At 39.3% G+C, this 20,735-nt stretch overlaps 1 protein-coding gene across 1 annotated transcript in view; it reads right to left on the bottom strand.

Moving 5' to 3' along the window:
- Nucleotides 1-3,218: 3,218 nt before the first annotated feature.
- The window catches only part of fnta (farnesyltransferase, CAAX box, subunit alpha), a 31,289-nt gene continuing 13,772 nt past the window's right edge, over nucleotides 3,219-20,735 (bottom strand). Inside the window, exons 3-9 of the mRNA XM_072256335.1 lie at nucleotides 19,631-19,745; nucleotides 10,875-10,979; nucleotides 10,656-10,782; nucleotides 9,236-9,384; nucleotides 7,778-7,840; nucleotides 6,760-6,931; nucleotides 3,219-3,760 (exon numbers count right to left, since the gene is read on the bottom strand). Coding sequence (XP_072112436.1) covers nucleotides 3,608-3,760; nucleotides 6,760-6,931; nucleotides 7,778-7,840; nucleotides 9,236-9,384; nucleotides 10,656-10,782; nucleotides 10,875-10,979; nucleotides 19,631-19,745 — 884 coding nt within the window. The 3' untranslated portion in view covers nucleotides 3,219-3,607. The remainder of the gene's footprint in view (nucleotides 3,761-6,759; nucleotides 6,932-7,777; nucleotides 7,841-9,235; nucleotides 9,385-10,655; nucleotides 10,783-10,874; nucleotides 10,980-19,630; nucleotides 19,746-20,735) is intronic.

Genomic DNA, 20,735 nt, shown 5'->3' with positions numbered 1-20,735 from the left:
ATCAGACCAGAAAAGAAAGGGGAAAGATGCCAGAATAAGAAAATGGGGGTGGGGTGGGGTGGGGTGGGGTGGGGTGGGGTGGGTGGGTGGGTGGAGGGAAAGGAGCATAAGTTATAAATTGATAGGTGAAGCAGGGATGGTGGGGGAGGAAGCTGAAGAAAGAAGCTGGGAGGTGATAGATGGAAAAGGTAAAGGGCTGGAGAAGAAGGAATCTGATAGGAAAGGAAAGTGGACTATGGGAGAAAGGAAAGGAGGAGGGCACCAGGGGGAGGATGGGCAAGTGAGGAGAGGAGGTAAGAAGCCAGAGTGGGGAAATGAAGAGGGAAAGGGGAGGGGGGAAATTACCAAAAGTTAGAGAAATCAATGTACATGTCATCAAGTTGGAGACTCCTCCATCCTGAGAGTAGCCTCATTGGGGCAGAAGAGGGGCCATGGACCAACGTCTCGGAATGGAAATGTGGATTGAAATTAAAATTGTTGACTTCCGGGAAATCCAGCTTTTTGGGAATGGTGCAAAGGTGCTTGACAAAGCAGTCTCCCAACTTGCAGCAGATCCAACCAATGCAGAGGAGGTTGCATCGGGAGCACTGTTTATAGCAGATGACCCCCAACAGATTTGCAGGTCTCACTTGGAGAGACTGTTTGGGGCCCTGATTGAAAGTGATAGGAAGGAGTTGAATACGCAAGCATTGTATTTCTTCTGCTTGCAGGGATAAGTGGAGATAAATGGAGATTAGTGGGGAGGGACAAATGGATGAGGGAATCCCAGAGAAAGTAATCCCTGCAGAAAGTGGAGAGTTGGGGGAGGGGAGCAAGTTAAAGGTGTTTTCATGGTAGGGTCCCGTTGAAGATGGCAGAAGTTGCGGAGAATGTGTTGGGTGCAGTGGCCTATGGGATGGTAGATGAGGACAAGAGGAACTCTATCCATTAAACCAGCAGGAAGATGTGGTAAGTGTGGATGTCCAGGAAATGAAGAAAAATGCAGGTGACAGCAGCACCAATGGTGGGGTTTTCCTTTTCCCCTTCAACTCCTCCCTCTGGCTCCCCTCTTACCTCTCCTGTTCCTGGTGCCTCTCCGCCTTCTGGTTCTCCCATGGTCCACTTCCTCTCCTATCAAATGCCTTCTACTCCAGCCTTTTACCTTTTTCATCCATCACCTCTGCTTCTTACTTCAGGTCCTGCATCACCCAGTTGGCTTCACCTATTGCCTTCTAGCTTGTGCTCCTTTCCCTACCTTCTTATTCTGGTATCTACCCACCTTTCCAGTCCAAGGGCCTCAGCCTGAAATGTTAACTGTTATTCCTTTCCATAGATGTTGCCTGACCTGCTAAGTTCCTTCAGCATTTTATGTTGTGCTGCTCTGGGTTCCAGCATCTGCAGAACCTCTTGTGCTTGTAGTTAAATAAATTTTAGCAGTAGTGTGATTTATCCATGTTACTAAACAAGACTGTGAAGCAAATGCTGAAAGCATAAGTGATGGTGTCTCAAAGGTGAAAGACAGCTAATGTTAACTGGAAGGATTGGAACAAGAATCCCATCAACGATCAATACCTATATACACTGCTTTGTAAGTCAAATGGAGGATGTAAAATGTTAACAATAGGCTAAGGAAATAGGCTCAAAGTGAATGAAATCATTGGTAAGGAGAGAGTACTATACCAAGTTATCAAGTAGACAATTCAGTCCACAGCTTTTTCAAATTAGCCTCCTCCTCTGCTTTGTCCTACTTGTAATTCCTTTCTAATTTTATACCAACTCCCCTTTAGAAGCCACTGTTGAAAAGTTGGATACATCACCCATAAGCAAAAATGTGAAGCTTGAGGGGGAAAAGCAGTGGAGCAACATTAATATAATAGTAGTTTCAAGCAGCTGGCATATCCTTGTTGTAATTACATTGAACCTTTCCTGGTGTAGCTTTAACTACAGCTCTAGCAACCCAAGTGCAATCGTGACCCCTGGTGCTATCGAGGTGCAGTTTCATGTTCTCCACGTGACTTCCTCCAGTTTCCTCTCATATCTTAAAGGTATGTAGTTTGGTAGCTTAACTGGTCTCTCTAAATTACTCCTAGTGCATAGCTGAATGGTAGGATCTGGAGTCGATTGACGAGAACGTATAGAGGATAAAATAAGATTAATGTAAATATATGCTTGATGAATGGCACAGACTTCAGAGGCTAAAGGGCCTGTTTCTATACCGTATGACTCAACTTTCAAGTGCCTATGGATACCTTATCTATTTGCAGCACTTCTCATTATTCTTAATACTGTCTTTTGAGGCCCATAGCTTCCTGTCCAAAAACAGGCTGCTCACATCTTCTAGCAATCAAGCCTTCATTTACAAAGACTTCTATTGTTCCAGTAGTCAAAGGAAAATTCTCATTCCTATGTCTAAATTTCACAATGGTTCAAAAGGTCTGTTTCTGTACCGAACATATCTGGGTTTTATTATTCATAATTTCTGCAAATTCCACCAGTTCACTCTTTCAAGAACTCTTCATTCCATGAATTTTAGCCTCTTGGTACCATTCCTGTTTTCTCATCATTGGTGTCTATTTTCATCATATAGACCCTATTCTTTGGAATTCTTTGACTAAACACCTCAAAGTCCCTTAAGGTTTCCATATTTAACTAGGCTTTTTAACAAACTACTAATCATTCCTCCTCTAGACTTTAGAGGATCAAAAACACGTATCACCAGATTCAAGGATAGTTTCTATTTCACTGCTATATCACTATTAAATAGACCTCTTGTAAAAGATGAACACTTAACCTTGCAATCTACCCCGTCATGGGGTAAATATACACTTTATTGTATACCTGCACGACACTTTCTCTGTAACGCTGTATTCTGCATACTATTATTGCTTTTCCCTTGTACTACCTCATTTTATTTGTTTTGAAATTATCTTGTTCACTGTATCTTAGTACATATAACAATAAACAATTACCAATAAAGATCTTGGCTACTTTGACTTTAGCATCCATTATTGTTTGATTACACGCACAATTTTTTGTCATTTTTTCCTCCAGTATATTTGCTCTATAGACGCATTCATGCTTTAAAGAAATTATTAATAATATATTTGAAATCAAGACTAAAAGTGCAATAGAAAATCATTTACCAACATGGAAGTGCAACCATGGATGATTTAAAATTTATTGGTTTTATGTGTTTGCTAGTTTTATATATTTATTGGTTTAATAAGACAAAAAAAGCATTTAACACTTTCATAAAGTTATTTTTTATTACCAGCAGGTAAACAATGTGGCACTGCAACTTTGATACGATAATACCACAATGATGGTAAATTTAAAAACAGTAATATTTTAAATTTACTCCAATATCAACCCCTACCTTCCCATTCTGTTCCCATGTGAGTAAAACTGACTTAGTTTCAAAGTATTCACTTGAATCATATTTTTGTAGTAGGTATCTAAGGCAAAGAAGGAACATTTGGATGTATTTCTAGTTTAGCTTCAAATAGTATATACACAAACAAAGTTACGGCTTTAAATATTTACATAAATAAATGAGCTGTTTGGATGTTAACAGAAAATTATTTATCACTAAATCTTGTCCTGCATACTAAAAAATACAATGCACTCTTTAGTTATTACAGCATTCCTGTAAAGAGTCTTCATTTCCCATAGACGTAGCTTCTTTTGGGTTCATACCGTACTTGGTTTTCAAGCACCTTGCAAAGTACCTCCAGTATTCCCGTCGTATTGTATCTTGTTTCATAGCCAGTTGCTCACAAAGCTGAGTGAAATTCAAAACGAATCCATTAGAAACTAAATTGCATCAATTTGTTTTTAACAATTCTGGAATTTCAAAATACCAGACCTGCCCAAACTCATTTTAATAATTTGCATTACCACATCATGGTGTGCTAGTATTGGAAAAGGTTCAGAGGACGTTCTCGAGAATGATTTCAGGAATGAAAGGATTAACATATGAGGAGTGTTTGATGGCTCTGGGTCTGTACTCACTGAAATTTAGCAGAATGAGGGAAATTTCGATACTGAATATTGAAAGGCCAAGATAGAGTTGATGTGGAGAAGACGTTTCCTATAGTGGCTGAGTTGAGAACCAGAGGGCACAGACTCAGAATAGAGGGATGCCCATTTAGAATAGAGATGAGAAGGAATATCCTTAGCCAGAGGGTAGTGAATCTGTCAAGCCCATTATTGAGTATATATAAAGCAGAAGTTGATAGGTACTTGATTAATCAGGGCATCACAGGTTACTAGAAATCAGGAGTGTGGGGTTGAGAGAGATAATAAATCAGTCATGACGGAATAGCAGAGCAGACTCAATGGCCTAATTTTGCTCCTACAGTGTCATGCAGAAGTTTGGGCACCCCTGGTCAAAATTTCTGTTACTGTGAATAGCTAAGCGAGTAAAAGATTAACTGATTTCCAAAAGGCATAAAGTTAAAGGTAACACATTTTTTTAATATTCTAAGCAAGAAAACTTTTTTTATTTCCATCTTTTACAGTTTCAAAATAACAAAAAAGGAAAAGGGCCCGAAGCAAAAGTTTGGGCACCCTGCATGGCAGTACTTAGTAGCACCCCCTTTCGCAAGTATCACAGCTTGTAAACGCTTTCTGTAGCCAGTTAAGTGTCTTTCAATTCTTGTTTGGGGGATTTTCACCCATTCTTCCTTGCAAAAGGCTTCTACTTCTGTGAGATTCCTGGGCTGTCTTGCATGCACTGCTCTTTTGAGGTCTATCCACAGATTTGTGATGATGTTTAGGTCAGGGGACTGTGAGGGCCATGGCAAAACCTTCAGCTTTCGCCTCTGAGGTAGTCCATTGTGGATTTTGAGGTGTGTTTAGGATCATTATCCTGTTATAGAAGCCATCCTCTTTTCATCTTCGGCTTTTTTTTTACAGATGGTGAGATGTTTGCTTCCAGAATTTGCTGGTATTTAATTGAATTCATTCTCCCCTCTACCAGTAAATGTTCCCCGTGCCACTGGCTGCAATACAAGCCCAAAGCATGATCGATCTACCCCTGTGCTTAACAGCTGGAGAGGGGTTCTTTTCATGAAATTCTGCACCCTTTTTTCTCCAGACATATCTTTGCTCATTGCAGCCAATAAGTTCTATTTTAACTTCATCAGTCCTCAGCACTTGTTTCCAAAATGTATCAGGCTTGTTCAGATGTTCCTTTGAACCTTTTGAATAGAACTTTTTGGCCACAATGAGCAAAAGTATGTTTGGAGAAAAAAGGGTGCAGAATTTCATGAAAAGAACCCCTCTCCAACTATTAAGCACGGGGGTGGATCGATCAGGCTTTGGGCTTGTGTTGCAGCCAGTGGCATGGGGAACATTTACTGGTAGAGGGAAGAATGAATTCAATTAAATACCAGCAAATTCTGGAAGCAAACATCACACCGTCTGTAAAAAAGCCGAAGATGAAAAGAGGATGGCTTCTACAACAGGATAATGATCCTAAACACACCTCAAAATCCAAAATGGACTACCTCAAGAGGCGCAAGCTGAAGGTTTTGCCATGGCCCTCATAGTCCCCTGACCCAAACATCATCGAGAATCTGTGGATAGACCTCAAAAGAGCAGTGCATGCAAGACGGTCCAAGAATCTCACAGAACTAGAAGCCTTTTGCAAGGAAGAATGGGCAAAAATCCCCCAAACAAGAACTGAAAGACTCTTAGCTGGCTACAGAAAGCGTTTACAAGCTGTGATACTTGCCAAAGGGGGTGTTACTAAGTACTGACCATGCAGGGTGCCCAAACTTTTGCCTCGGGCCCTTTTCCTTTTTTGTTATTTTGAAACTATAAAAGATGGAAATAAAAAAGTTTTCTTGCTTAAAATATTAAAGAAATGTGTCATCTTTAACTTTATGCCTTTGGGAAATCAGTTCATCTTTTACCTGCTTAGTTATTCACAGTAACAGAAATTTTGACCAGGGTGCCCAAACCTTTTTATGCCAGATCATTTTTAACATAAGACACTTCATAAGAGGTACGAGGAAAAACAAGACACTGAACCAAATGGAGAATAGCAGAAGGTATGATCAGAGATGGGTTATAAACCTATCTGATTCATTAATACCCTCCTTCCTTTGTCTGGTTTATCTTTAACTCTTGAGCTAAAGTGACTGACTCTTACATGCCATCTAACATTGGCTAGCGAGACAATGGGGGCCATGACCTTGTCAGTGTTGCCCTCCACATGAATAAATAAAATCCCCATTAATCTGTCAGTGTGGGAAACATCAAAAGGGGATCACTTAAGGATAGCACATTGCGCCAAAACTTAAAATTGTATCTTTGATCAGCAGGTGGGCAAGGGAGATTTCAACCATGTAGGCAGTGCACAAAGCATAAAATTGCCCCATTATTCTAAGAGGTTGGGAAATCTGATTTAGAGACAGATGGCAAATGTATAACAATAACAACAGAGCAAAAGTATACTCTAAACACTCCATTAAACTAAATGGTCAGAGTAAGGCTATATTCAAGTGTGTGAAACAAATTTAGGACTTCTATCGGAAATCAGATCAACACAAGGTATGAACTCCTAGCTAGATTATGGAAAAAAAACTTGGATTAATTCCACAGATAGAAGCCATGGTAGAATAGTAATAGTTTTATGAAAGAATTAATTGAAAAGGACTAAAATATTCAGCATGTGGCTTTATCTAGTCAGAGCTTAACAAATAATAAATTAGTTTCTGATCTACCCTGCCAATAAACATAATGAGAATTTTAACCTGTGGCCAGGTGACTGACCTCCAGTGCTCTGCTTAAGGTTTCTTCCTTCTCGTCACAGTTGTTCTCCAGAAGGTCTTCATACATGTCAATCAGGAAAGCAAGCAAGTAGGGGGAACTGGGCTTTTCCATCAACTGCGAAACCTGCTCGAAAAGGTTGGGATACTTGGAGAGATTCTGATCCTGCAGAATTCTTATGAAAATAAGAGATTTGTGAGAGAATGTTAGTGTTTGAAATTAAATTCCACATCACTGCAAAATGACACTGCAGCCACTAATCTCAAATTACCTTTCACTGTCTAAACAATTTAGATTAAGTCACCACATGGTTACAGAGCCAAAAATTAATAGCACACTCAAAGCGAAGATACAACCTCCTGTTAAAGGGAGATAACTTCAAAACAATAGTGTAGAAAAACAATTTCAGTGAGCACAGAACTATATATGAAGCAAACTCCCTGTGAAGATGGTGAAAGCTGATGTATGTACATAGAGTATGCTGAAGCATATCTAAAAACAGGATGAATGTATTAAATCTCGTAACCTTGCCGAGGTCAACAGTCCAGTGTCAAGTCACAGTCATAGTCATACTTTATTGATCCCGGGGGAAATTGGTTAAAGCACTGGTTATATTCATTTATAAGTAGAAGGATGACATTATTCCTACTCTTATTCCTGAAGCAGGCACTCTGTTCCAGGTTCCCACAGAAAGAAATAGTACAAAAGAAAAATTACTTCACAATTGCCTTGGGAAAAAATGTTATACTCTCACTATTTGGTATCTCTGGCCTGTGAGCAATCAAAATAGAGCAGCACCCAAGAAGCATCAGCATCTCCGAGGCTTTTCAATGGGAGCAGAGCACAGCTCATCCTTTATTCCTGTGCTCTTATTCAAAGCGTCATAATTACTTTAAAGAATATTTCTACCCTAATCAAATGCTAAATTACAATGAATTAAAACACTAATACCTCTGTATTTATATCTTGGTTAAATTTTGAATAAATATACTATTCTGCGAAACAGTAAGTTATACATTACCCCTTCAAGTAATTCCATGCACTTTCATTGTGAGGAGCTCTTTTGATTAACTTCAGGGTATATCTGTAAAGTAATACATAATGTGGTTAGAGATGACCATGCCTGTAAAGTAGTGCATAATCTTGTTAGAGGTCAGGAAGGTGAACAATCAGAGCATCATTTCCCCTTTTATGAACTAAATATGAATAGAACTATTACTATATTGAGTCACTTGAACAGGCTAAATGAATATCTCTCTAAATATCTGAAAAAGCGTAATTTTAAAATTGTGCAGTTGTACAGCTGAATATCCAGATATCTGTGCAACATTCTCATCTGGGGACAATGAGTTATTCTACTAGCTTCAATAGTTTCTCGAGATGAGGAATACAAAAGAATGGACAGCTCCAATCGTAAATGTAGTATCTTCAGTTGAATGTATAAGGGAGGGAGCAGATCATGAAAGGAGAGAACATACACAAGCTAACATTTTGAGGTGATTTGGTACGTCATCAAAAGACTAGCAGATTTATACAGATGTATCATACAGAGCATGCTGGCTGGTTGCATTACCCCCTAGTATGGAGGCTCAGTACACACAGGATCGGGAAAGCTGCAGAGGGTTCTAAACTCAGCCAGCTCCATCATGGGCACTAGCCTTGCCATCATCAAGGACATCTTCAAAGGCAATGCCTCAAGAAGGCATCATCTATCAAGAAGGACCCTCACTATCTTAGGACATGCCCTCATCTCATTACTACCTTCAATGAGGTGGTAAAGGAGGCTGATTCACACATTCAATATTTTTGGAACAATTTCTCCCCTTCTACAATCAGATTTCTGAATGGTTCACAAATCCATGAACATTACCTCTTTATCCCTTTTTAGCACTATTTTTTTAAAAATATAATTTATAATAATTCTTATGGATTGCACTGTACTGCTGCCGTAAAACAACAACATATGTCAGTGATAATAAACTTGATTCTGATTCTGAATTCATTAGATAATTTACTTCATACTAAATTGCTTCCACGAACAGGTCAGGATAAGACTTTAATTAATCATTTCCAAAACACAACTTTTGGAAACATGTCGAGAATGAATTGATTACCATTGTAGTGGATTATATCCGTCAATAGAGAGAGGAACACATCTGTCTTAACAAATCACAAGGTCAAGACTACGGCTTCAGAAATAATTCACAGTTGGCTCTCTAGGATGTGAAAACTGCTACATAAATGCATGTTCCTCTGCATAAAGGAAAGCTTCTGAACATCAAAAATAACTCTTTCTCTCACATTTCTGAAAGCAAATCTTGTTACATCGGACATGATTGTTTACTGCAATGTGCAATGGCATAACAATAGGCTTCCAGCTGTACAACGTTTTTGATTAAACACCTCCTATACTAAAGCAAGAAACCATGTTAAATTAATTGCATATGGGGTTAACAGAAATAAGTGGGGCAAGACTAACTCGACTTCACAACTAAGCACTGTTGGGTTATCAAAGCCAGTGGTGTTTGAAATGACAAAGTATCGCTGGTTCCACGCCGAGTTGTTTCGCACATCCTCTTCCAGCAGCTGATCCACATACTCTAGTTCATTGTCCCAAAGGCCGAACTCCTGTCAAGCACAGAAAGTAAACAAAATCATCACCGTTCAACATCACCAGCTTATGCATCATGCAATGTAAAATAAATGAACAGAACACAGAACAGTACAAAAGAGGATCGGGCCCTTCAAACCATGATGCTAAATTAAACTAAACCCATCTGCCTGTATGTTCATGTGCCTGTAAACACCACCACTATGTCTGTTTTCACCACCATTCCTAGCAGTACATTCCAGGCACCTACTGCTCTGTGTAAAAAAAAATGCCTTGTATATCTCCTTTAAACTTTCCTCCTCTCACCTGAAAACTATGTCCTTTAATATTTGACACTTCTATCCTAGGGCCAAAGACTCAGGCTACTTACCCTATCTAAGCCTCTTATAATTTTATAAACTTCTAGCAGGTCTCCTCTCAACCTCCGACGCTCCGGGGAAAACTAACTGGTTTTGTTCAACTTCTCTTCATAGCTAATATTCTCTAATCCAGGCAAGCATACTGGTGAACCTCTTCTGCATACTCTCCAAAGCCTCTACATCTTTCCTGGAATGGGGCAAACAGAACCGCACACAATACTCCAAATATAGCCTAACCAGAACTTTATGCAGTATAAATATAGGCTCTGACACCAACATCCGAAGTTTTATGCCCAGCTGTCTGTCAAACACTAAAAGATGAGGCTAGCTACCTCAACAGTGTGTTTCAGGACAGTGAATATAAACATCCTACGGTTGTCATGGGACGTACCGAGGATGTCGATAAAGAATCACATGTACTAATGCTTCTTACTCTTGTATAATATTCCAATTTCATTTCAAAGAATTGCAATCTGATATGAGGTAGGGTATGGAAGTTCTGGGTTTTACCACTCCTCCAAGAACATTTTTTTTAAACAACAATCATTCAAGGTGTAGGCACGTCCGACAAAGCCCACATTTATTGCCAATTCCTAACTGTCCTTGAATCAAATAATTTGCTGGATCATTTCAGAGGCACTTAGGAAATGATCCAGCGATACAGCTAAGTTTGGAGTCATATAGAGGCAAGATTGAGTAAGGAAGATTTCCTCTGCTTAAGGGCATTAGTAAACTAGATGGGTTTAAACAAATTTACCACAGTTTTGCAGTCATCATCCTAATGACTTTTATTAAAAATTCTGATTATGTATTTAAATTCAATGTTTTCCATAGTAGGATTTGAACTGGAGTCTCTCAAATGCCATTTCCTATATCTTCACATTTCTATATGCCAGATTCCCAGCATCCATGGTATTTTGCTTTTTTACCTTAATCACCCACTGTCTGTGTTGCCAAGCATGGTAGTTTTTTGCGTCTTGTTCAAGGATCCCAGAAATAAATCCCAATTCTTGTGAGGGGTCTTTTAACCATTCTACAATCTTCTGCCTGTGATACCTAAGAGCCAAAAAATGCAAAGACGTATTTTTTATTTCCCAGTTCAATCATCTGGTTTTATTAACCTGATAAGCAAAATGTTTTTTATATACCAAACTTGATAATTCTTCGGTTGGTCCTCAATAATTTCTGAAATATAAGCTAATTCTTCATAGAGATCCTTGTTCAAAGACTGTAACACCATTCTGCGGAAATGCCTAAGAGTGAAAAGGAAAAAAAACAAACAAACACGTTCAGATGGAAAAAATGTATTCATAGAACAGGCCTTAAGCCTAGACAACCATTCTTTTGGAACATGGTTAATCTGCACATCAATTCCATTTATCAGTCTTTGATCCACATCCCTACATACACTTTGCCAACAGAACATAACTATCTCATTTATATGCCTTCCAAGTTGTTTTGGAATAGACTCATTCTGCTGAGGGAATATGAGGTCCAAATTTGACAATAAGGCATTAAGAAACTCTTCACAGAAATTACTTTCAGAAGGCAACCATCATAAAGTAATTCATTAGTGCACAAAAGGATCTCACCAACTGAGATGTTTACCTGAATCCACTTTTGCTTGAGTTGCTGGGAAAATGAATATTGGCTAGGAAATCCCACAAGGACTTCCCTAAATGATGACTTGACATCTTTGGTATGTACCTCAACCGACTTATCCGAATACAGCACCATACTTAGCTGTCATGATGGGTTATGTGCTCAAAACCTAGGGTTGAATTGGAACCTACCTCCTCTGACCAAGGAGGGAATGCATTAACATAGTCATTGTCAAGAAGGAACACAATACTGAGTTTACATTTAGTTTATTGTCATCTATCACAATGAATCATAATGATAGAAATGCACAAGCTAGAGCTTATTTAAATACCTTGTTCAAATATTAGCCACTGTACGAAAAAAAAATATTGAAATATCAGGGACGATGCAGAGAAATCAAGAGTTACAAGATCAGTGGATGTGTCAGGGTGAGGACTGGTAAAATAAAAACTGTGCAGATGATGTTATGACGTTTTAAGATACGTGGAAACAGCTGGGAGGGAACTTCTATGAGTACAAAATATCATAATAGTTAAGTTAAACACAGAATCAAGAAGCAAATCTGAATTTATAAAAGTCAACCTGTAATGTAATTTAGGAAAATTCTTTACTCCAAGAAATTATTACTCAAAGAAATCTTGGGCAGAAAAGTACAAACAACTGACTAAAGAGATGGATATGGTAGATAGAGAGCTCAGGGAGAAGGATGGTGATATTCTGAAGTATATTAGCATTGAGGAAGGCATTAGATGTCTTAGAGATCATAAAGGTAGATAAATCCTCAGGAGGCAATGGCAGGCAAGATGGGAGATTGCTGGAACCCTGATGAAGATTTTTGAATCTGTTAGCTAGAGATTTTATTTTATTTAAAGATACAGCACAATATCAGGCCTTTCTGGCCTAATGGTCCCATGCTGCCCAATTACACTCAAGTGACCAATTAACCATAGGTCTTTGGGATGTGGGAAGAAAGCAGAGCACCTGGAGCAAACTCATGCAGTCAGAGAGAGAATGTACAAACTCCTTACAGAGAGTGGCAAGAATTGAAGATAGAAAATATTGTGACAGCAACATACAAAGCATTGGAGTAACCCAACGGGTCAGGAAGCATCTATGGAGGGAAATGGACAGTCGACATCCTATATTACAGTTCCTTCCTTCTACAAGGACAGCAGAGATAATCCAGGTAATTGCAAACAAAAAAAGGAACTGCATTTATCTACAATTGCAAAGGCACGGATTGATTAGGGATAGTAGAGTTTTGTTCATGTGAAATCCTGTCACACTAATTTGACAAAAGTTTTTGTTTGAGGAGGTAACTAAGTATATTGATGAGGCAGTGTAGTAGTTGTTGTGCACATGTGCTTCAGTCAAGTCTTTGACAAGGTCCAGCAAGAAAGATTAGTGCTCCTGGGATTCAGAGCAAGCTAACGAAGTGGATCCAAATATGGTTTGATAATCGAAGCATAAACGCAAGAGATTCTACAGATACATAAATCCAGAGTAACACACACAAAATGCCAGGAACACAGCCAGTGAGGCAGCATTTGCGGAGAGGAACAAACAGTTGCTGTTTTGAGCTGAGAAGTTTCTTCAGGTGTCCCGATGATGAGTCTCGGCCCAAAACGTTGAGTGTTTATTCCTGTTGGTTCCAGAAGCAGAGAGTTATTTTTCTGAATGAATCTGTTGTAGTCACAGACTTCCAGAGTCATAAAACATAAAAACAGGCCCTTTGGTCCACCATTGATCATCAATCACCAATCCCACCTGCCTGCATTAATTTCATATCTGTGCCCTGCACATTCAAGTACCTATCCAGATGCTCCTTAAATGTTATTACTATTAATACTTCTACCAGCTTCACTGGCAGCTCTTTTTGGATACCAAATATGAAAAATCTATCCCTTAAATCCCCTTTAAATCTACTCTCTCTCACCTTAAACCTAATTTTGGACACAGACTCTGGCAATCAACCATATCTATCCCTTTCATAATTTTATAGACCTTTATCATGTCACCCCTCAGCTTTCTTTGCCTTAGGGAAAACATACCCAACTTATCCTATCTCTCCTGATAACTCAAGCCCTCCAATCCTCAAAACATACTTGAGAATCTTTACTGCACCCTCTCAAGTTCCATCACATCTTTCCTATATTGTAACGATTAGAACTGAGTACATTACTCCAAATGTGGCCTAATCAACATTTTGTACAACAGTAAATATGGCATCCCAAGTCTTGCATTCAATGTCTTGGTTGATGAAGGCAAGCAGGCTCCATGCCTTCTACACTACTCTGTCTATCTGTGTTGTCACTTTCAGGGAACTGTGTATTTGTACCACACATCAAAGTTGCTGGTGAACACAGCAGGCCAGGCAGCATCTCTAGGAAGAGGTACAGTCGACGTTTCGGGTCGAGACCCTTCGTCAGGACTGATGAAGGGTCTCAGCCTGAAACATCGACTGTACCTCTTCCTAGAGATGCTGCCTGGCCTGCTGCGTTCACCAGCAACTTTGATGTGTGTTGCTTGAATTTCCAGCATCTGCAGAATTCCTGTTGTTTGTGTACTTGTACCACAAGGTTTCTCCATTCATTAGTACACAATGAATAGCAGGATCCCAGGGAGTATGTCCTGCCCTAGTGTGACTTCCCAAAATGCATCACTTTGCACTTGAGTTAAATTCCATCTGCTACTCCTTTGTCCAGCTTCCCATATGATCAAGATCTTGATCTTAGACAACATACTTCACCGTTCACTACACATCAGCAACTTACTAGTTGTGCCATCTACATTCTCAGTCAGATCATCAGCGTAAGGAAAAACAACTGAGGACCCACACTGATCCCTGTGGTGGATTACAGGTCACAGGCCTCTGACCCCATGGCACCTATCACCAAGCAAATTTTGTATCCAATTTCCTTGCTCAACCTGGATCTTATTGGATCTGACCTTACAGACCAGGCTTCCATGTGGGACCCTATCAAAAACTACCTCATGAACATGACCTGTTGTTCCTTCTTATTGCACTATTTATTTAATTGTGTAATTTATAGTAATTTTATGTTTTTGCAGTGTGTCGATGCCACAAAACAACAGACTTCACATCATATATGATAGTGATAATACACACAATTCTGAATTAGAACAAAGGAAAAGCAAAGACCATTTTAGTGCAAAGTGATCATACTGTAATGATTAAGATTTAGCCAACTGGTTCGAGAACAGATGGTTGAAGGGAGGTAGCTGTTCTTGAAACTGATTTTGTGTTTCTGTATTCCTGCCTAATGGCAGCTGCAGAAAGATGGTGTGGCTTGAGTGGCAAGGATCTTTGATGACAGATCTTTGCCTTCCTGAGGCAGTGTCTCCTACAGATATCACCAGTACTAGGGAAGAATGTGGCTGTGGTATAATGGGCAGAGTCCACTATTCTCTGGAGCTTTTTATGTCCCCGTGCCTTCATATTGTCATACCAGACCATAATGCAACCAGTCAGGTGTATCAGTACAAGCTTTTTTTCCAGAGTGCTCAGTGGCAAGCTGAACTTTCTTAACCTCCTAAGAAAGTAAAGACATTGATGTGTTTTCCTTTTGATTGTATCCAATCGCTGAGCCCAGGACAGGTTGTCTGATATGTTAACACCCAGAAATTTAAAGCTGCTGACTCTCTCCATTTCTGATCTCCCAACATAGACTGAAAATATTTACCTTCCTTCCCTCTTCCACAAGCCAACGATCACTCTTTCATTTGGCTGACATTAAGCGAGTTTGTCACCATGGCAGCACTTAACCAGATGCCCTGTCTCACTCCGCTAAGCTGACTCATTGCCACCTGCGATTTGTCCAACAACAGTATTGTTATTAGCAAATTGGAAGATAACACCGGAGCTGTTCTTAGCCAGAGTCATGCATATATTGAGAGTAGAGCACGGGACTAAGCATGCAAGCTTAACTGCACCTGTGTTGATGATTGTGAGGAGAAGTTCTGCTGATGAGGAAGTTGAGCATCCAGTCGTACTGGGAGGTACAGAACCCCAGGTCCTGAATCTTAATGAGTTTTGGGAAAACAATCAAGGGTAGGACAACCAACAATAAATGGTAGAGCCTTCAGAAGAGTTGATGATCGGAGCTGAAGTCCACTGGTGGCAGTGACAGTGCCTGTATGGTGAAGGCGGCATTTGGGATGCTTGCCTTCATCAATCATGGCATAGAATAAAAGAGCTGGGATATCATGCCACACATGGAGAATTTTGTATAGTTCTGGTCACCACACTATAGGAAGCATGTGATTTCACTGGAGAGAATGCAAAAGAGATTCATCAGGATGTGGACTAGACTGGAGATTTCAATAATGACATCTTAGAGCCATAGCACTGAACAGCACATTCGGTCCACCACATTCATGTTGACCTCATCCCTTTTGCTTCAAATCAGGCCTTATCCTCTTATGCCTTGCTGTTCAACAGCCTGTCTAAATAAAATACAGTTAATGTAAATGACTGCCACGTCCTGTATCAGTAAGTTCCAGATATCAACCACTCTCTGAAATTTTTCACTTCAAATACCCTTTAAAATAGGGGTCGCCAACCCATCGATTGCGATCGACCGGTCAATCTTTGAGACTTTCCCAGTAGATCCCGAAGAAAAATCTAAAATAAATACACAAATACTGTTGTAATGTGAGCATTATAAAAGTAAGTAATACTAATTAGGATAATGGTAATATAGCAATATTTTCGCTAAAAAGCTGTTTGCAAAGAGATTGTTTCCGGGTTGCGGGGGGTTTAGTTCCGTTCTTTCTGCCCAGTGCGCATGTGCGTAGTTCCCCCACCATGCACCGCGTTTTCAGCGTAGCCTGTGCTGCATCAAAGTGACCAATCAGATTAGATAAGAATACAGACTGTCGCAAACTTCAATATACAGCAGTGGTCCCCAACCTCCGGGCCGCGAAGCACACAGTGGTGCAGCGGTAGTCGGGATGCACACAGCACATCTTTAAGAAAAAAAGCCGAAATAAACAAGCAAATTAATTAGGTGCCACCCGGCACGTAAATATCGACCCAGATCAGAGGCGACGCAATCGGCAATCACTCGTGATATCCTGATAGCATAGCGGAGGCTCCACGAAAGAAGGCAAAGACATATAATTTCCATCCAGAATGGGAAGAGGAATTTCTATTTACCTTGGTGAAAGACAAGTGTGTATGCATGTTGTGCCACCAAACACAAGCACTGACTAAAAGAGGGAATCTGGAGTGGCAAAACCAACCACCAGAAATTTAAAGACACCTACTCCTCAGAGAGTGCAATTTGTGCCTGGAAAGTTGAGCTGAAATTGGGGTTGAAGGCCCAGCAATCGTTTTCCACAAAACATGCTGCTCAAAATAAAGCTGCTATTGAAGCATCATTTCGTGTAAGTCACCTTTTGACTTAACACAAGAAGCCTTTTACAGATGGCAATTTATTCAAGGAAGCAATGGTCATTACTGCAGAGACTGTTTTTAATGACTTTAAAAAATAAAAACGGCATCACAACCGCAATACATAATATACTGCTCGGCCCTGCAACAGTGACCGTCAGAGGACGTGGATATTTTTCACTACAGTTCAATGAATCCCTGGATGTAATGCAAACAGCTCAGCTTGTTGTATTTGTCAGAATAGCTTTCCAGGATTTTACAACAAAGGAGGACTTCCTCACTCTTTTGCAATTAAAGGAAAGAACGAGAAGTGAGGATATTTACAATGAGTTTAAAAAAAAATGTCCGTGAAAATGACATCCCCATTCATAAACTGGTGGCAATTACTACTGATGGGGCTGAGCAATGCGCGGTGTGCGCGTTGGTTTTATACCACTAAAAGTCAGTGCCTACTTCGGGTCAACTTATCTATGTAAAATTGCATTTTCTCAGATGAAAATTATTAAATCTAAGTACAGGAGCTGACTTACTGACAAACACCTCACTAGGGTTGCCAACTTTCTCACTCCCAAATAAGAGACAAAAGTAGCAGTCAAATCCCAGGGCATTTGTGTTTACCCCGAGAAAGACTACCATGACCATGAAGTCTTGCGCGGGCACCTGTGTGCGCATGCGCGTACGTGCCAATTTTTTTTACCCCATGAATCAGTTTTGGCTTAATTTTCATTATTTCTACTTTATATAGGCTGTGTATTTATCATATCATTCCTGCTTTTACTATATGTTAGTGTTATTTTAGGTTTTATGTGTTATTTGGTATGATTTGGTAGGTTATTTTTTGGGTGTGGGAATGCTCAAAATTTTTTTCCATATAAATTAATGGTAATTGCTTCTTCGGCGTAAAGCATTTCAGCATGCAAGGTTTCATAGGAATGCTCTACCTTAGCGGGGGGAATACGGGACAGTTGGCAACCCTACACCTCACAGGCTGTCTGTAGTTATGAGCCAAATTTCAGGGAATTAGCAGAAAGTATTCAGCCCCAGTCATCACACTGAGTGCAACAGTCAATTTTTATTCATTTATTTTTCGTGTTGAAATGAAATTAAATAATGAAACTTAGAATTAAAGGTGTGAAGTATTGTAATATTCTTAAAGAAAGACAGCTATGGCCTGTTTGATATGCTAGTTACAGTGTTTTCTTGTTTGAATTAATTTGAAAGTTTGACAAAAGTATTTTGTGTAATTCAAACACAATTCGCCCAAATAAAAGGCCTCAAATTGGAAGTACAATCTGAGCTGTTTTTTCTCTAAACAATTTAGTAGGTAGATCTTGCCTTTCACTGAGGTCAAGGTAGGGGATCTTGGGCTTAAAAAGGTTGGTGACCACTACTTTAAAACTTCTTCCTCTCATCTTAAACCTAAGCCCTCTTGTTTTTGATACCACTACCATGGGGAAAAGATTTGGATTATCTACCCTGAACCTCTTATAATTTTATATACCTCTAACAGGTCATCCCTGAATCTCTTATGTTCAAGGAAAATCAAACACAGTCAATCCTACCTGTATGATTAAAGTCCTCCAATCCTGACAACTTCCTGCCAAAGCCTCTCTCCAGTACAATCATATCCGTGAGTGGATAAACTCAGTCTGCTGTCCGTGAACTAGATGAGGTTGAGGAGTGATCTGAGAAGTATATGAAATTAGAGGGGGTGGAAAAGGTAGATAGTAAGCTGCGTTTTTCATTGGTGGGGATATCAAGGACTAGAGATTTAAGGTCAGAAGTAATTTTACAGGGGATCCGGAGCCGATTTTTTTTTAGTTGAATGGTTGGAATCTAACTTGCACTGCCAAAGGAGCTGGTGGAGGCAGATATTTTCACAGCATTTAGGAAACACCTAGACAAGCACCTGAACCAACAAGGGTTTGGATCTATAGCCAGTAAATGAGATTAGTCAAGATAAGTGCAATGGTTGTCGAAAATGTGCTGGCCAAAGGGCCTGTATGATTCTGACTCTAACTGATAATTGAATTTTCACAGAAAAATACACTTCACCACAAATTTCCTCCAAAATCTTTCCAGAATACAAAAACTACATTGACAACTTTGGTTTCTTCTGTTAATCTCTGCCATCAAGAGGATGAGAACACTAATCTTATGAGAAGTATGTCTCTTCTAATTTATCGTTAGTAAGAAGATTTCAGTATAATGATCCAGTACAAGGGCTGCAGCAGTTCAAGATGACAGTGCAAGAATATTACAAGTGAGTTTTAAAAAAACCTCTGGAATCTTAATATTCCAAGAGCAAATATACGTAACATTTTCCAAAGGCACATTACAGCCACTGCACAGTTAACTTCTACATTCCTAACTTTCCAGTAATAAAATGCTCTTTAAGATCAGAGCATTAAGATATCAGAATACTAAGATTTGAGAGGTTTTTAACTCATCCGCAATATTCTTGCACTGTCATTTGTGCAAAAAATTGCTCATCAGACACCTCCTTTACTTTAATAAATCAAAAAGTGGAATAAATTAACACGAAGTCTAAAATGCAGAGATCAACATTTTTTTCTTATTTATCTTACTTTAACAAAAACAAAAATCAAACAGCAAACTTGCTCAACTGATAAGTAATGACATAAAAATCAAAATAATCCAAATGAGTCCTGAAGAACGGTTTTGGCCCGAAACATTGACAGTTTTTTCCTTTCCATAGATGCTGACCTGCGGTGTTCCTCCAGCATTTTATGTAAGTTGCTTTGGATTTTCTGCATGTGCAGAATCTCTTGTGTTTATGCTCCAAATTTCATTGGTTTAGATTAATGGAATATTTGCTCTTACTTTCCCACCTAGAAAAAAAATTATCAGCTTCAATTGCCTTACCATACTGTATAATTTGCAGCATTGAGCTCTATTGCATCTGTTGTTAGACTGAGTGCCCGTTCACTCCGTTCATCAAGCTTTAGCACAGCCCTAAAGTAGTCATATACATCTTTAACTGGAAGAAAAAACACAATGTTAGAAAGTTGAAGTTCACAGCTAACACACTTTCCAATTACTAGTAAGTGAATTTATACAGAATTAAGCAAATTTTAGGCAAACATTTCATGCAAATCACCCTGTTACTTGTTGGTTTTTAATTTTTTTAAGGACCTATGTGTGACTGGCACGACCAGTACTTTATTGCCCATCACCAACCACCCATGAAGCTTGTGGTGAGCCATTTTCTTGGACCACCTAACTCTTCTTGGTGAAAGTTTTCCAAGTACTCCCAAAGTGCAGATGGCAAAGGTATTCCAGGATTTAGACGCAGCGATGATGAAGGAATGATGTATTTTCAACATGAAATGGTATGTGATTTGAAGGGGGAATCTGCAGGTGGTAATGTTCCTATGCATCTGTTGCTATTGACCTCCTTGGTGATAGAGACTGTTTTGGAAGGTGCTGTCAGAGAAGGCTAGGTATGTAAATGTACTGTATTTTGTAGGTACACAAGACAGCCATGTAACTTTATATTCAGTTAATTTATTGATAAACATTCTAATTATTTAAAATCCAAGCTTTCAGAGAAAGGCCATAACACGTTCAATAAAACATAATGGCAACAACAACCTACTATTTATGATTATGCTTTTTAAATGTGGAAAAGAAACCCCCACGTATTTCAGAAAGCAGAAAGGACATGAATAACAAGCCAAAGGAACAGATATTCATATAGTTCAAATGGATGACCAAAAGCTTGATCAAAAAAATCATAAAACAAAACTTAATGGAATAAAGAGAGCTGCAGGAATTACAGAAACCTAATGCTGATGAATTCACAATTAAATTGCCATCATTAGTGATGGGCTAAAAGATCAGCATGGGCATGGTGAGTCAAAGGGATTATTCCTATGCTGTACAACTCTATATAGCAGAGTTTCTCAACTGGGGTTTTGCAAGAGATTGTGATTTTTAAAAAAAACTTAGTGCAACGTGTGTAGCTAGC

Source organism: Mobula birostris, chromosome 4, assembly GCF_030028105.1.
Source record: "Mobula birostris isolate sMobBir1 chromosome 4, sMobBir1.hap1, whole genome shotgun sequence".
NCBI lineage: Eukaryota > Metazoa > Chordata > Chondrichthyes > Myliobatiformes > Myliobatidae > Mobula > Mobula birostris.
This window is presented reverse-complemented; position numbering and strand designations above follow the sequence as displayed.